This window comes from Cololabis saira, chromosome 8, assembly GCF_033807715.1.
Source record: "Cololabis saira isolate AMF1-May2022 chromosome 8, fColSai1.1, whole genome shotgun sequence".
Lineage (NCBI taxonomy): Eukaryota > Metazoa > Chordata > Actinopteri > Beloniformes > Belonidae > Cololabis > Cololabis saira.
Window position 1 is genome coordinate 34171863 of NC_084594.1, and position 18370 is coordinate 34190232.

General features: G+C 42.6%; 1 protein-coding gene across 8 annotated transcripts in view; it reads right to left on the reverse strand.

Annotated features, from left to right (window-relative positions):
- The window catches only part of magi1b (membrane associated guanylate kinase, WW and PDZ domain containing 1b), a 175687-nt gene that overhangs the window by 23732 nt on the left and 133585 nt on the right, over positions 1–18370 (reverse strand). For 5 of the 8 annotated variants that reach the window (XM_061727862.1, XM_061727859.1, XM_061727857.1 and 2 more), the window contains 4 exons: positions 16964–17623; positions 6133–6164; positions 5629–5673; positions 3563–3809 (listed from right to left, as the gene is read on the reverse strand). In XM_061727862.1, coding sequence (XP_061583846.1) covers positions 3563–3809; positions 5629–5673; positions 6133–6164; positions 16964–17623 — 984 coding nt within the window. The remainder of the gene's footprint in view (positions 1–3562; positions 3810–5628; positions 5674–6132; positions 6165–16963; positions 17624–18370) is intronic. The other 3 variants (XM_061727861.1, XM_061727864.1, XM_061727858.1) reach the window with 2 other exon arrangements.

Here is an 18370-nt window from a genome sequence, read left to right on the forward strand (position 1 = left end):
GGAAAAGTCTGCCTGTTACTGTCTACATTGTATTAATTGCACAGTGTATTTTAATTTAATTGTTATGCAGGAAAGGGATATTTGTTTTATTTTATTCAAGAAGCATTTTTATTCTATATATGCAGGCAGTTTATTTTTATTTCATTTGTTTTATACATTTTGATATTGTGCAGACCTCTGTTAATAAAGGAACCTGTGTGACATTTGGCACGAGGCATTGTATTAAAACTGACTGGTTTTTTAAGGGTTTGCCTCAGAAAAAAATAAAGCTAACAGAGATGCTATGCTATAATGCTTTGGGGGAAACCCCAATTATGGCACAGAAAAAATATCGAGTATCGCCATTAAGCTAGAAAATATCGAGATATGACTTTTGGTCCATATCGCCCAGCCCTATTATATATCTATGTATACATACATATATATGTACACACACGCACAGACACATACTGCTCTGAGTTTTGTCACTGAGGCACACACAATGAAGGAACAAACAATCCATCAAACGATACAAAAGCATCTATTTTGGGTAAGGAGTCAGAGTACAAAGATTAAAAATATCACGCTCCACTCTGATGCCTTCATGCCTACATTTCTGAAGTGAAGCGTGAATCCATGCATCCATTTTCACTCTTGTCTGTGCACTTCCCGCCTGACAGAGGAGCTAATAAATGCCGGAGCAGGCTAAATGTTATTGATATTACGTTAGTTACTTCCCACCGAGCATGTGCTGGACGAAGCATTGCCCTGCAGGAGCTGACGGTTCATGGTTTATGTAGCAGAGGAGACTGGGAGACGGGGGGGCTGGGGAAATCTCGGGGTGGGAGGGGGGGTGACTGGGAACTTGGGGAGAGAGATACGGTGAATGCATACGCGCCACACTAGCGCTGCATACATCAGAGCTGCTATGTCAGTAAAAGGCAATTACTTTGTCCGCAACCACCCATCTGATATAATTCACTTCTGTGAACACAATATTGGTGTGAGAGGCAACTTTGTGAGGATAAGTCAAGGGCTGATTGTTGCAATCTACTCCTGTTTTTGGAGAAGTAAAATGCATGCACCACCTGTGCTGTTCAATAGTTGCCTTGCTGTAGTGATCCCCGCGGCAAAGCAGCACGGCATAAGTGGATCAATATCTTAAAAAAAGAGACTCAGAGCTGTGAGAGATGACCACAAATAAAGAGTGTGGATGGCTCAAAGAGCGAGGGAGATTAAACTAGGAACGTTTTCAACCCCGATGGTAATCAAAATGCAGTCAGACAAACCACAGGTTAGCCTCCTGCATTTTTCTGGTGGAGCAGATTTAGGCTGAGGGAGATTTTGGGAGGGTTTTTCCTAGAGATGGACATCATTCACCACATTCACAACATTTCTTGGATGTAGTCAATATCTATGAGTCCTATGGGGCCCAAAATGAAGGATTTTAGGATGAGAGCTCCCTGCAACGTGAGGAGGGTCAATATTTACAATACAAGTCAGCTGCAGCTTTCTATATTTGACAATGTCTTCTTTATTTCTCAAATGTATTCCACTATGATGTAGATACTTCCCTGTTACATCAAAATGTACAGGTGTCCTTCAGTTCCTATTTCATTATTCTAAAAGCTTGTTTTTATTTCTACGGAGGCAACTTCCTGGCAGTTTATCGTAATCCATTTAAGAACCCATCGGTGTGAATGGATGGATTACATCCCACTCACTTCCACTTGCTTCTTTTACTCTCCACCTGTGTTTATTATCTCTCTTTCTTTTGAGTTTTACTTTCATCATGTGATCGTAAATAAAGAAAACCCTGGACCGGTGGTGCCTGAGAAACAGTTTAAACTCGATCGATAACCTGTGAGTGTTTTTATTATTTGTGACCCATCAGCTCGCAGAGAGATGGGTATAAAGTGGGTGTGCTGACACACACTCCACTGCTGCTGCTGCTAATTCCACAGCGCGCGCCTCTTAAGGCCCCGTTGGGTTTCTAAAACCACGGGGAAGACTTCTGCTTTGAACTTTTTTACACCCAATCTACACTCTGAATGCATCATTTCCAGTAGCATGCAGTCTGGACTGAAGGGCACTGTGTTTGAATGAGACATAATGAAAACCTGTACAGCCAATAAAACCCAGACACCTACCCAGGTCTGGAAATCCCCTTGCAAATTCATCAGTCAAATTCCTTCCTGCACAATAGTCAGCGATATGTAAAGTCATCTTTACCGTAATACATAGTGACATCTTTAGGTAAAAGTTCTTGAAACTCTGACCGACTATCTTGCTCTTTCCTCCGAGTTGCCCGAGATAATGTGCTGGCTATTTAATTTAGTCAGTGCACTGAAAATCATCTGATGGGGGAAATAAATGTAGGGCTGATAAGAAGTTTTGAGGATTTTAAAATAATGACTTAAGGGCTTAAAAGACTTAAAAGCCAGCGTACAGTTAGCGTAGCTGACTGTGTTACGCTGTCTAACATAAACAAAACATGGCTATGAGCTTTGACAGTATGAAAAAGTGATATTGTATCTTTCTGTCTCATCGGTAAACAAATTCAAGTGTAAACGCTACTTTGAACCCGATGAGTCTTTATGAGCTAAGCTAAGGTAACGGTGCTGGCTCTAGCTTGATGTCTTCGTTGCATGTTCATCAGGTCTGTATGAAGTAATCAACAGCAGAACTGCTGTTGTTTTAGGTTTGGGGTTCTAGGTAAACCCACTTAAAATAGATTTGAATACAAGTCTCCCAACATATTTTCTCTTTAGAAGGTTACAGCTTTTAATTGTCTGTTGAAACTTAAAGGGGACCTATTATGAAAAACAGGTTTTCTCTTGCTTTAACATATATAAAGTGGTCTCCCCTCAGCCTGCCAACTCAGAGAAGGAGGAAAGCAACCAAATTCTGCAGTGTCTGTACATCCGCCCGGATGAGCCGTCCAGTGTGATGTGACTTCTACGAGCCGTTCAGATTCTGCTCCCGTCGTTACGTAACAAAAATGCGATTTACATAGTTTGGCTTCCGATGTGTGAAACCACGCCCACAACTAATTCCGCCGGCCGGAGCTTCCGCCATTTTCTCATAGCGGTGTATCGCGTCATTCAGGCAGCCAATCAGCACAGAGCCTCATTATCATAGCCCCGCCCACTCAGAATCCTGCGTAGATAATGAGGTTAGAGAATGGGAAGATAAAGACATGGCTCAGAGGCTGAATTTCTAATTTATTTAGCAAAAACAATCAAAAGCTTGTTTTTAAGACATTCAAGGCCTGTTTAAAATAGGTATTAGATGCCATAATAGGTCCCCTTTAATTGTCCGTTGAAACTTAAGGTGCAAGTCCACATATGCCACCTGAGCCACAAAACCATACCCTTAGCAGAGACCAATCACAAGATTGTTAAAGTCAGCGTTGCTCCCGTTTGAAGACAAACCAGTAACCAGTACTTCCATGCAAGCCCCCCCTAACCTTAAAACTCTGCATATGCAATACCATCTAAAACACATCCCGCTTGTTTGAATGAGCCAGCAAACCCAAGAAAACCTCCCATCCAGCCTCCAGAAAAAGAATCCATATACTTACGCCTACTTTCATACATGCTCCTGGACTGGGCCCAGATCTTAAAGGGGTCCGGTTTTCTCTGGACGGCCCCTTCTGCTTGGGAGTCCTGCGCTGGGAGGCCTGGCAAAGGCTGCGAGGGGGCAGGGGGGGTGCTGCTCTCGCTGAGAGGGGGTGCCAGGGACGAGTGCACGGGCGAATCTGTGTGGGTGCTCCGGTGGCTGGAGACGCTATGCTGGGAGCTGCTCTGACTGTCCTTCCTGGACAGTTGCTGTTGGAGAGGTAAATCCATATCATTGGACACTTGCAGCATGGAAGCTGAACTCAAAGTTGACAGGTTAAACGCAAACAAAAGAGGAAAAACAAGCAAAAGATTACTGTAGCAGTGGAGAAAGAAGGATGAGGGTTGTGGTTGGTGAGAGGAGAAGCGGGAGTGATGATGATATAAACACGAAAGAGCCCTGGATTAGAGCTAATGATTCATTCTCCGCAGGGTAAAAGGGAAGGAGATTCTAAGAGGACGTCAGCCCGGCTGTGTTTCCACCTTTAATCAACGCGGAGAATAAATCAGGCTCTATTATTCAGAAAATTCTTTAAGATTACAAAGTAAAACATAAAAAAAAAGAATTCTCTCTGGTTTCTCATGATTAAGTCATTCGGGTACGGGAGAAAAACAGTGCAGTTCAATTTACATGGGTACATTACCTATTCCTTTTGTTTAACTGAGTGAAATGTATTAACAAAGAGCAGCGGTCCCTGCTGCATATGCAAAGACGCTCTACGTGAATCAAGCACTTGTGGGATTTGAAACTGGGGGAGGTTTTCACTGGTGGTGGGAAACATGTGAAAGTCTTCAGAAATTGCCTCTGGCCTCTCAATAACACGGACGCTTAAACACCCGGGCGAGGATTTGAGGTGTTTGACCAGGGTAAGGCACACACAACCTCTGAGCTCAAGTGCAAGTACTGCAATTTCAAGATAACATTCTGTTCATTACCCAAAAGAAAGTCTTGCATGTAATAAAACCACATCTTTAGTCTGCAGAATTTGCACAGCGATGATGATCTCAAACAGAAAGAAGCCAGATGAAAGGGTTACAGGCAGAGCATGGGAAAGAGATGCAGATATTTTAAGACAGTAAGAGAGTATGACAGCAGTTAAGACTCCTCATGTCATGTGACTGCACATTACTTGGGATGTGGTGGACAAAAATACACCAGGAAAGGGGCGGAGGCTTGTCTGTTCTCAAAAAATCAAAGTGTTTGGCCTTCAAAGTGTGGCCACGTCTTCAATAAATTCAGACTCATTACTCACTGAATCAGCCTCATGCACCTCTGCAACTCATGTTTATATTCATCATGCTTGTTAAACATAAAAGAAGCTTGATCCTGATAGAAATATTAAGTGTGAGCTCATGTTTGGAATACAACCTCAGTGGGTTCTGTGATTAACTAAAAATCAATGGACTCATAATTAAACAAAATACAGCGGTTACTTGGTGCTACGGCTTCAGCTGACCACAAAAGTATCTTTTTGTTTACTCTCGTTCCATCAAAAAGGCACCTTCGTGAGTCAATTAGGCAGCGCTTTCTCTTTCTTTGCTTGATGAGGATGAATTCTGACTCCCTTTCAGAATAAAACCAACCTCTTGCTCTTCATGGATTCTATTACATTTGACCTTCTACGGTCATTATGTTCTCCATCTGTTCTCCACCACTGGTCTGACTCACTGGTTTATCCTTCTTTAATAACTTATTGAGGAGACGGATGACGGGAAAGAGGGGGAGAAAGCGGAGATGGAGCAATGAAAACAAATCCGTGCTGCTTCCTCAGACTCAGCTCAGGTCTGCAACCAACACCCCACACGCAGACGAGTAATGCCTTTATGTGTTATTGTATTAGGAGTCTCTTTAATTTATGTCGTCTTTGTACATAAACATACAAAAAAAAACCCGAAAAGCACCATGCATTATCACCAATATAATTCCTAGATCATCCAGCATCAGTATTATGTTCTACAAGAACACCTCCACCAAATTAGAGCAGCTTAACCCCAGAAAGTTTCACCCCATCTAAATAGCCTCACATACCCTCCGAGTGTAATCTCTGTACGGAGGCGCCAGCTCAAAGTAATCCTGTAAAACAAAATATAACAAATAAGTGTTCAGTTAGACACAGCGGACGCAGACGCTGCAGGACGAGCCGCCTCTCGGCCGCGGTCGTACATTCAGATCTCACACTGCAAACTTAGCACCCAGCATGATGCCATCATCAGCGTGTTTGCAACCCGGCTCATGCAGCGCATCAAAGCCCCTCGTCCCATCCCCCACCGCAGGGGGGGCGGAGAAGGCTCATGTAAAGCTACAGGGATCCACCCCCACACAGCACAGCATCCCATGTCTACAAACAGACCAACAAACATGAACACAAGTTGCGCACGAAGCGGGGGTGGGTTGGGGTTGGATGAGGAGGGAGAACGAGAGGCGGCAAAAGTGAGCTGATCATCTCTCCGGAAAAACTCACAGGTAAACGGAGGGGAGGGAGGGATGGAGGATGAATGGGGAAAAAGAGATGATTACGTAGAAACTCCTTACCAGTTTGGGACTCTTCTTTGCAGGTGCCACTCCTGTGAAGCCAGACAGAAAAAGTGACAAGGTTACCAAGGGAGTTCGTAGTCCACGTTCAGGTAAAGAGTAAATGCACAAAAAGAGAGGTAAGATAGAAAAGGCTTAATGAAGACTCCCAAACAGTAATCAAATAACGATCGTCTAGCCCTCAACTCCCTCCACTCCTTTCTTTCTTTCTTTCTTTCTTTCTTGCTCTGCGTGGCTCTGAAAGCTCGCCCGTCCGCGGCCGGCGTCACAGGAGGAGGAAGAGGGGGCAGCCAGCGCGATCTATCTGCATCACTGCTGCGGCCAGCGCTCGGCTTGACTGGCGCAGCGAAAGAGCGGGGCCAGCCCCGGGGGCTAACCCAGCACTCGCAAGATCCTAACGGCGGTACACGCATGACAAGCGAGTGTGTGTCTCCGAGACAGGACGGGGAGAGAGTTGAGAGGGAAGGACAGAATCCTGGAGAGCAGTGAAGGCAGGGAAGAAACAGAGAGAGAGAGGAGTAAAGCAAGGAAAAGAAAGCTTTGCTCTGGAGTTCCTGGCCGTAGCATTACCCATGGAGAAGGAGTCCAAGATACTGAACATTAAATTATAGGCAACGGTCAGTTCCCCTCTTACTGAGACCATCTTCATGTGTCCGCTGAGCGCTGCGCTCCACTTTCGAAGGCTCCAGCATCTATAGGCAGTTGATGCGTCCTCCAGGTCTCTCCCTTTCCTGCTGCCTTTTCTTTTTTTTTTTCTCCCCCCTGTTCTCCCTCTCTCTCACCTCACCGCACACTGTGCTCGCTCCCGATTCTTCCCTCAGCATCCTCTCCCTCCCTCCCTCCCTCCCTCTTCCTCCTCTCCACGTTCCATCTCCGGCTCCCTCCCACCCTCACATACTGGTAAACATCCATTCAGCTTGCACACACAAGCTTCAGATGACTTCATGCTTTAGTGTGTTTGAGGTATGACTGACACGTTTCTGAGCGAGCGAGCGGGCGGGCGGGCGAACGAGCGAGCGAGGGAGCGCTGAACAGAAAATAATGACTGCAGCGATATCATTATCAAAGACAAGCACGCACACATAAAAGGACTCAAAGTTCACAGAAACGCGACCACAGCCCTTGTTCTAAAAAGGGAAATTTTCACTTAAAGAAAAATGACTGACTTCTCCTCATCCCTTGATCCCTCCATCCCTCCCTCCCTCCCTCCCTCCCTCCCTCCCTCCACTCTGCATGAAGTAAACACTGGTATTAAGTCATGGAAATAGAACAAGGACTGTGGGAGACAAACGTGCATTGCCAGGGACTAGGTTTTGTTTGCCTCTATACTATTAAAATTCAGCTGCGAGGAGAGCGTGAATTACACGCGTTGCTCTGACAACAGACGTGTAACACGTTAAAGCGCACATGAGATGTTTCTTCCAGGAAAAAATTTACCACTATCGTGTGAATCCTTTAGGAAAGCTGAGTGGATAAGATCTTTTACAGACCCACTATTGTCTTCGTTATCTCTCAGGCACCCCGGTTCATTCTCAATTGATAGCTCCAAATGTGTTGCCTCTGCAGTTTTCCCCCTCTTAATATGTATCTCTCCTTCCCCCCCCCTTATAAATCAATCGCAAAAAATCATGTGGAAGCAGCAGAAATCTCTCATAGAGCATGTAGAATCATATTTTAGGTCCAAAGGCATCCTCACTGGGCTAAAGATGCCAGTGCGGGGACAGTGTTGGATTACCATCCATCTACAGCCACTACCTCTGCAATCACACACACAGCAGCAGGATATGGCCAAACCCTTCACTTAACAATTAAGAACTAGATTCTTAAATCGCTAACAAGTGAAATTAAGTGAACGGTAAAAGAACGGGCGCTGTGTTTGTGAGAAGGAACCGGATGTATTTTAAGGTCACAGATTAAACAGTACTGTGGATGGCGGGGACAACCTTCACTTCTAATTACATGCAAGAGAAAAGAGAGAGTGGTTTGGGACAGGAAAGGGATCTCGCATGCCTTTTCTTCCCATTTCCGGCCCGAGTCCTGGCTCAACTCGGTTCTCAGCACCACCACCTCCCATGTGACGGAGCGGGACAGTCGTTGGGAATATGGGAGTTGCACTCACGTTGCTTTGCTTTGTCAAGAAATGATTTAACTGCAAATAACTGACCAGCTTTTTGGAAAAGGGATCTTGATGATGCATTCCTAAAAATCCCAAATAACTGGGATAATTAAAGGAGTTTATTTATGTAAAGTTTATTTACATGTAGTTAAATATAATTTAATATGAGTTTCAGGAATTCTGCACCAGCACTCCAACTAGGGCTGGGCGATATATCGAGATTGTAATATATATCGATATATTTTCAAACGCGATATGGTACGAGATAATATCATTTATATCGATTAAAAAAAAGATTTTTTTTTTTTTTTTAATGATTTTGATATAGCTTATTTTGTAACAATTGACTTGAATGTTTTATTTGAGATTTGCACAAATGTTTTGTTATTTGCACAACTGTCAACCTCAGTGGAAAAGTCTGCCTGTTACTGTCTACATTGTATTAATTGCACAGTGTATTTTAATTTAATTGTTATGCAGGAAAGGGATATTTGTTTTATTTTATTCAAGAAGCATTTTTATTCTGTATATGCAGGCAGTTTATTTTTATTTCATTTGTTTTATACATTTTGATATTGTGCAGACCTCTGTTAATAAAGGAACCTGTGTGACATTTGGCACGAGGCTTTGTATTAAAACTGACTGTTTTTTAAGGGTTTGCCTCAGAAAAAAATTAAGCTAACAGGGGGAAACCCCCATTATGGCACAGAAAAAATATCGATATATATCGAGTATCGCCATTCAGCTAGAAAATATTGAGATATGACTTTTGGTCCATATCGCCCAGCCCTAACTCCAACCATGTTTACAATACGTGGTGAATTCCTCTGATGAAGAAGTAAAAAGTTGCCATCAAGAGTGCTACTAAAAAAAAACAAACATATTCCTAATTAAAATGTATGAACAAGCGATTGATCGTTCTGCTGATGGACTCTGATTTGGATTAACGGTTCTTAGATTAACTGAAAACGCTTCTTTAAGGAGGTAATGTACCTTCACTGCATGAGCCGTATGATCGCCTTTAGCAGACAGGAGCTGTTGTGCTAAACTGACAGCACAGCAGTCGCTAAACGGAAGACATTTCTAAGTAGATTATGCTGTCTGTCCATAGTGTGCGTGCTTGCGTGCGTGCGCCGTGATGGATCCAGCCTGGGAGTGATAGCCTCCAGCAGGCAGGTCCATCTGTCACTGTAGCGCCGGTACCTGCTGGCCGAGGAGACGGACGGTCTCCAGGCAACTGTTGTGATGAGCCGCTCGCTGCTGTACCATGAATAAGTAAAAAGCTTCAATCAGCTGTGCTCACGAGGAGCGTCTATGTGACAGCCCCTTCAGAGCGCGGCTCGCTTCCTCTGCCTGACTGTACGAGTACATTTGAATAACCAACTGAAATGAAATGTGACAGTGGAAAAGTAAGTGTTTTATTTTTAAATATAGTAATATAACGTAAAAATTCCTTCCAAGCATCCCAATCTCTGGTCGTAAACAATGGGAATCATGTAGCACTTGTATTCATTGTAGGGCTGGGGATCGATTCAAATATCAAGAATCGATTCGATTCCGATTCTTAAGATTCAGAATCGATTATCACGCTTTGATCGATCCAATTCGATTCGATATTGATTTGGGTTACTGTTAAGAAAACTGTTTTTTCAGCTGCTGCATGAATTATATGACTGTAGTTATGCAACATATTAATGCTAGTATTATATTGAGATTCAACAGCAAGTATTGCAGCTAATGATGCTGTAAGGACCAATCAGCTCCCAGAATGCTGATAGAACTGCTTTCAGAAACATCATGTGGGTCAGAATTATCAAACAGATCCAGGGCAGCAAACAGAGGACGAAAGAAATCGCTTTTATTTTTTCCCCATTTATGAGAATTTGGTTTTTAACATTTATGCAAATGTAACCCCAAGACAGTATATAAAGCAAAGAAATATAGACAATTTATGCAATTATAACTGAAAACTTTAATGTTTTCATACCTTTAAACATATTTAAAGGTGAAAACATGGCACCAGTTATTCTCGTGTCCAACAAAACATTCCTTTTTTGGGCATAAACAAAAAAGTACCAAAAGTTATAATGTAATGATGAAAAAAAAAAAAAAAAAAAAAACTTTTTTTTTTGTTTTTTTTTTTTAAATCGATCTTTAGACATATGAATAGATTTTTAGGTATTAATATGAGAATCGATTTAAAATCGGAGAATCGATCTTTTCAACACAGGCCTAATTCATTGTTTTGTTAGTTTTTTTTTTTTTTTTGGGGGGGGGGGGGGTCTTATGAAAGCCAAAAAAAGCAGGTGTGAAATCCCTGCCTCCCAGAAATGCTCACATCCATCCAGTGGAGACCCCACCGCAGACTGTCTGCAGAGCATTGTCATGGAAACAACAGATGGTGCAGTGGTTGAGATTTATGACTCACCTAATGGCTATTGAGATCTGAAGAAATGGTAGATTTGTAGGTGTAGAGGGAGAGTGTGTCTCACCTTGCCCTGGTGCAACAAGCAGTGATTCAGCGGCTCCAGGACGGAGCGAGTCAAGAGTGAGCAGTGGTGAGAGACCTGGCCGGCAGACTAGTCCTCCATCACTGCTCTTCCAGACTGTAAAGCTCTGCGTTATGGTGCCATCGGAGCACTCAAGTCAGCACAATTTTTAACGCCAAGTGGACAAAAATATAACGTTTCCTGCCCATTCAGTGGATTGATTTCCTGCTTAGGTCTGTGCCGAGACTCATAATCAGCATTTACCGCTTTCTATTGGATGTGTACTAGATCGTCCACATTAAACGGACCGTGGGATCTTTTATATCGGTACGTATGTGTTTATGTAAATTATCCAAGTTAATTTAGTTGTATTTGTGCCTTTCAGTCTGCGTCCTCAACGTTCGCTCATCAGTGAAGTGCTTTTTGACAGGAGGCAACTCTGCTAATAACCATCTACTGTGGCGATGACCCATTTGTTGTTTTTCACCCACTTAACTTGCGTATCCCACAAATTAAAAATAAAACAAAAGGAGACACTGCATTTCAACCCCATCTGTCGAGAGGGCTACATTAAATCTCCTTCAGTGTGTACTTAAAAAGCAATCAACAGAAAAGCAAACCGATAAAATGGGAAATACACCGTTTTGCTGTAACACTATACATGCTTTGTAAATGAATGCTATTAGTTTCCTGAGATGTCTTGCGGGTCATCTAAAGGTTTGATCCCATCTCTGGGTATTTGGCTCCCTATGTATTTCCGAGGAAACGGAAACGTTCAAATCCGCGGCACAATTAAACCCTTTCTGCCCGTTTTATTCCCACGGCTCGTCACTTCTCCCTCCGATGGCGACATGTGACAGGAGAAAGGCCCGTCTCTTATTGTAAATGGACTGCGAGAGCATATTGGCGGGCTGGGAGTAAAGTGTCACAGCTGATTGATGAGTCATGAAGCGGGGGGAGAGAGAGAGAGGAAGAAAAACCACGAGCAGAGCATCATGGGAGTTTCTCTGATAGTCTTTTATCACGTCTGTGATCCTCTGACATCGTCCCGTCCCGGCCTTTCCCTTTAGCTTCATTTCTCTGCAGAAATATTTGATATCCATTTTCCAAATATTGCCTGAAAACATTCATGGCTGCCACGTACAATGACAATGCAATAACGGGAGCACCTGCCTGGCCTTACAAAGCGGCAAAAGGTCACGTCCATGGGGGGACAGATCAACTTTACTTTGCTTCCCTGACTAATGACTGGAGTCGCTCAGCTATCGAGCTGTGCGGTTGAGAAACTTTACATGAGCATATTTTCACGGAGAACATGCCCTCCCCCCGCCCCGAGGACTATGAACACGTACACCTGCCTGAAGGGAATGAGGGAGAGGAATCAGCATCTCGGCAATAGCAGGACATTAGAAGTTGATGTGAACATTGTTCATGCACGGTGCATCAATGGGGACGTGAAAACAGCAGCCAGAGGAAAATGAACTCATTAGAGCGCTGTAATTACACATGAGGGTGTCCTGGAAAACAGAGCCAACTGAGGTAATAAATCATTCTCGGGTGTTTACAGAAAGCAGATGTCAGCATATTAAATGTTTATAATCACTCTTTACCATTTATTTTAAAGCATTGTCATGGAGAAAGATCCTTTTCTGCCTTTAACCGAAGAGATTTCATCTGAAACTATGTATGTGCACGTGCGTACATGTAGGCATATGTACAAGCTGCATTTCTTTAGGTAGGAGAACATTTGTGATGGAGAGTGAGGACCAGAGAGAACAAGATATGAGGGTATTTATGAGCAAAGCTGACATCAGGACCCCAATTAGAGGCCGGTGTGTTTTCCTGCTGCTGGTGGAGTGATCCGGAGTAAGGAAGCAGCTCAGAGTAATTAAAGCACAGATAGGAGTGCCTTAAGATGCTCCCCTGGGGGCGGGTAGGGGTGTGCACATCACTTACAGGTGGCCACACCAAAGAAGACGGAATTCAAAAGTGTTCTTCGTAAAGACGGAGATGTGTCAGTAAATGTGTGCGTCCACATGAATGAAAGTGCTGTAAAACACATGGCAGGCCTGTTGGTGGCGCTGTGACGCTACAGACCCCCCAAACTCCGGTTTCGTATAGATCAGGGGTATTCAACTAGATTCGGCCGGGGGCCACATCTGCAAAAGGACTGTATGGAGAGGGCCGCACAATTTGAAAATGTGGGGGTTTTCAAAATGTATTTTGCACTCAAAGACGAAGACTTATGTAAATATAATACATTTGTATTATACATTTGAATATATCTAGTTTACATGATTGAATTATGTATTAATTGTCTCCAGATTTAGTAATTGTGAATGTTAAATATAATATTCAGATAAAGAAATATTATTTTGAATGCAAGTTCATTTTGAAACCATGCATTGTGCAAACTTAATGAAGTTGATATTGACCTACTTTTAATAAAACACGCCATAATGACAAAGCACCACTTTCCACCAAGATTTCCTTATTTGAATATTATATTAAGCATTGAGCACAACCATTTTAGTCCATAGTAGCCAGTTATAAAAATATTATTAAAAAAATAAAAATAAATACAATTTTTTTTTTTTTTCAAGAAACACCCCCTTTTTTGAAATATGACCGGGGGCCACATAAAAGCTCCTGGCGGGCCGCATGTGGCCCGCGGGCCGCCAATTGAATAGCCGTGGTATAGATGATGTGCTGGTTTAATAAAATACTTTGTGTACAGGCCTGAGCTGGTCTCAGTGTGGACGGGGCCTTAGAAAGGTTCCTTATTTCAAATGAATATTGTGAAGGACTATTATTATCATTAAGACAAATGATTACATTTACTGGATGGCAATATCTGTCACTACTGACCTGGGTTAGATCCCTCACATTAATTCACCTATAAGAAACATGTACAACTATTTTGAGGGCTCAAATGAAGTGAAATAAGTATGGTCTAAATTACTTTTGGTTTACACAAATTCCATATGGTCTTACTGATCAACTCATTGCTTAAAGATACTCAAATCGATTAGCTGAAGAATAAATTAGCCAGAAAATAAATTCTAAACATTTTTAAATCTTTTCAACGATGCAGATAAAATGATATCATCTCCATGTCAAACTAATCCTGTTCATCCGACGGTCCTTGAAGCTGTCGGCTTCATTTCTGGATGAGCTTTTCTTCAACTAACCGTGTCTCAGGTGGACTGAGATGTGTTTGCATATCATTTTCCACACAGCACTGAACATCTGACCTTGTCTGTTCATTTAAAAATAATCAATCTCAAGTATTGATCAGTGAGGTAGAAGTTGCATTTCCATTATATTTGTTTATCATGCACACGTTATACTCCGACATTGTTCATCAAAGCCACTCAAAATGAGTGCAGAAACCCAACTGTCCTCTGCCTCACAGACAGCCCATTAAGCCCCAAAACAGCATTCATTTATCTCACTTTAAGGGCTTGTGTGCATGATCAAGATGAATAAGTACATATGAATGTAGGGCTGGGCGATATATCGAGATTTTAATATATATCGATATATTTTCGATATGGTACGAGACAATATCGTTTATATCGATTTAAAAAAAAAAAAAAAAAAAAAAAAAAAACGATTTTGATATAGCTTATTTTGTGACAAATTGACTTGAATGTTTTATTTGAGATTTGCACAAACGTTTTGTTATTTGCACAACTGTCAACCTCAGTGGAAAAGTCTGCCTGTTACTGTCTACATTGTATTAATTGCACAGTGTATTTTAATTTAATTGTTATGCAGGAAAAGGATATTTGTTTTATTTTATTCAAGAAGCATTCTTATTCTATATATGCAGGCAGTTTATTTTTATTTCATTTGTTTTATACATTTTGATATTGTGCAGACCTCTGTTAATAAAGGAACCTGTGTGACATTTGGCACGAGGCTTTGTATTAAAACTGACTGTTTTTTTAAGGGTTTGCCTCAGAAAAAAATGAAGCTAACAGAGATGCTATGCTATAATGCTTTGGGGGAAACCCCAATTATGTCACAGAAAAAATATCGATATATGTATCGCCATTCAGCTAGAAAATATCGAAATATGACTTTTGGTCCATATTGCCCAGCCCTATATGAATGCATATAAAACGGGACAACAGGGTGGGAGAACCGGTTAGTTGTGGGTGCAGGTGGTTTTTTTCATTACAATGACAGTTTGGGAGTTTGAGATGCGAGTAAGTTGAGAGTAAGACAGGAAGACAATGGCTCAATTTGACATGACATCGTGACGTGGATGTGACGTCATCTGACCAACTTCCCTTCGACAGGAGTAAGCACTTAACCCTGCGGAGGAGATAACTTGCCCATGTATAGACACGCACGCAGACAAAATAACCATTTTTGGGACTTGAAATAATAAGCTCCAAAGAAAGCTGGAAAAGTCTGACAGAAAAAAAATGTCCCAATTACTTGTATCACAAAGAGCGTGTGGAGCGCTGGTGGTCTGCCAGACCGAAGGGCACCGGAGGGAACACGCACAAATTCCACCATTTGACTTTCATCCTCTATTCATGGTTACTCTGTGACCCACAAGGACTTGTGCACAACAGTGATTTTCAATCAAAAGCCACGACAAAAGCGGAGTCCTCAAACTCCTTTAACAGAATGAATCACATGAACAGAGATGTGCCACTAACCCACTAACACTAGAAGTTTGTTTGTGGCAAAGTCTCAAGACTCAAGCTGCAAGCAACGCAGTTGGATTAAAGACACATGCCAGCACAAATGGTTGCATCTTTAAAAGCTTCAAGATTTTACGTGGGGCGGGCACTAGCGGGCCAAAATACGCCAGAAATGTTGCAAATGAGCATGCGAATAAGCAGTCAGGAAAACCGCAAAATGCATCAAGGCAACGGAGATGGTGGGTGTGAAGACTCCTAAACGCAAAACAACGTCTTTCTGGCAGTGGCGTCAATTCAGTGGAAGCTAAGATACGGCAAGGTTACGAGTCACAGAACTTAACTAGAGTATCAATCAACACGTCCAGCAAATACTCATCACAGAAGTTTATGTAGCTTATCTGTGTGGTCAAGAAAATTGGAACTTTTTCAAATGCAGTCTCGCTCACACTGCAAAAACTCAAAATCTTACCAGGAATATTTGTCTTATTTCTAGTTAAAATGTCTCATTTTTAGTCAAAAAATCTCATTACACTTAAAACAAGAGTCATCACCAGAAAAATAACTTGTTATATGACCATTTTCACCTGTTTCAAGTAGATTTTCACTTGAAATAAGTAGAAAAATCTGCCAGTGGAACAAGATTTATCTTCTCATTACAAGCAAAAAAATCTTGTTCCACTGGCAGATTTTTCTACTTATTTCAAGTGAAAATCTACTTGAAACAGGTGAAAATGGTTGTTTTTGAATCTTGTCTTAAATGTAATGAGATTAGACATTTTAACTAGAAATAAGACAAATATTCTTGTTAAGATTTCCAGTTGTTGCAGTGTATAATAACTAGTGAAATCGATCATGTTGTTCTGATTTGCATTTGTAGTTATTCTTTATGTATAAAGTAATAGAATAATCAACCCAAATAGACACAAAGTAATTCCCTAAATGTATTTAAAAAAACAAACATTTACATTTTCCCTTGAAGCCAAGGTGTGGCGGGTGCCATACCTTGCCATACCCAATTGCCAATTGCCATACCCCCTGCTTTCTGGCTCTTTTAATTTTTTGTTACTGGATTCGCTCTTTCAATTCGTCTCTCTGCTCTGCCTCTTTTCCACTTTAGTAAACGCATGTTGTGCCTTTCAATACCATTCAATGGAAGCACCTCATCTCCACATCCATTACACTCATAACCAAATCATTTCACATTATTTCAGCTTCTTCTCTGGTTCCTTTCTTACAGTAATTATATTTCTATGATGCACTGCTCGCACCCCAATCTCTATTTGCTTCCACGGGTCTATTTGTGTGGATAAAGAAATGTGCCGTTATGAGCTCTGACAGGAAACGGCCCGTAAGGCCGGAACATATTCATTTTCTTTTTGCCACCAACATCAAGTGGATTCAAGCCAAAGCTTTGTTTTACTTTGCAGTACTTCAACATGCGGCCACATTAATCAAGAGATCCCCAGAGAACTTGACACTGATTCTCCGCTGCTCTTCAGTCGCAATACAAATGAGAAATTTACTCACACAAGTGTTATTCAAGTGGGCGATCGGTCTTCACTCACCTCTCTGCACCAGCATGGTGACCTCGCTGCCTTTTGGACACTTACTGAGCAGGTCCACCACCTGGTTGTGGGACATGCTCTGCACGTTTCTCTTGTTCACCTCCACAATGATGTCCCCCTCCCTGAGGCCCCGGCAGCGTGGGTAGTCCACAATCTGCTTCACCCTCTGTCCTCCACCGCCGGGGGTGTCGGCGATGGTGAAGCCGAAGCCCTTGTCTCCTTTCTCCATGTGCACAGTGATGAGCTCCGGTTGAGTGGCGATGGCCGAGGCCATGGTGACCACGTCGCTGGAGTAGCCGTGCTGGGAGGAAGTGTCGGAGGCCGCCTCCGTGGAGGGGCTGTGGGGCCGGGGCAGGCCGTTGAGGGGGGCCCCGGGGTGGGCCGGCCCGTTGTTGGTGCCCTGGCCCACGTAGTTGGACGGCGAGTCGTAGCTGTTGGAGACTTCCTGGCCGTTGACGATGATGGGCTCTTTGTTGTCCAGAATGGCCACTGAGGTAACCAGGCTGGTGTTGGGGTCGTCGGGGTCGAAAGGTAGCGGGTAGCCGCGGCACAGCTCCAGGTTGACCATGGAACCGATCGGGATGGACTGGAAGATCTTCACAACTTGGGCGTGAGTGTATCCGAGCACACAGGTATCGTTGACACTCACGATCACGTCGCCTTAAGAGGTGGAGGAGAAGAAAAACAAATTAAGAAATTGTTGAATTTCGTAATACTATCTCCTTGAAAAAGATCTTATTTGTAGTGACGCACCGAAATGAAAATTTGTGGCCGAAACCGAAACCGAAAATAATAACACATACCGAATAATACCGAACAATGGTTCTTCGCAGTTTTTCATTTATTTTGCCAATTTTTTCACCATTGCATAAATCAAATAAATGTGCAGTGAAATACCCGGCAGTCACAATTTGTCTTACTGTACTTATTGTATTTTCTTCTCATAATCCTTTTTCATTTTCTCCCGTTAAAATCCAGTTAATCGAGTCGTGGTGGGGCTGATCTCCGCAATTTGAAGCCTTGCATAATAATTGTAAAAATCTGGGTTATTTTCTTGGAGGATCTCGTCATATCAGACAGTGAGAGTTCGTGCACCGCGTCGGTAGTACGGGCCCTTTTCTCTGCTGTGCGTCCCGTGACCGTCTCTATCACCAAGCGGCTTTCCCAAATCCAACTCAGCCTGGACCATTTCTCGTGTCCTGTGCTTTTTCCCCACATCCAAGTAATGATCTGACATGTTGACATGTTTGCTGCTTAACCCTGCACGCCCCTCACTCCACGCTGTTCGCTGTTTGATTGCGTAATCACACGCCGTTATTAATTGTTTGTTTTTTTCCCCCTACTTATTCCACCGAACAGATTTTTTTTTTGCTATTTTCGGCCGAACAATTTCAGTTACCGAACATT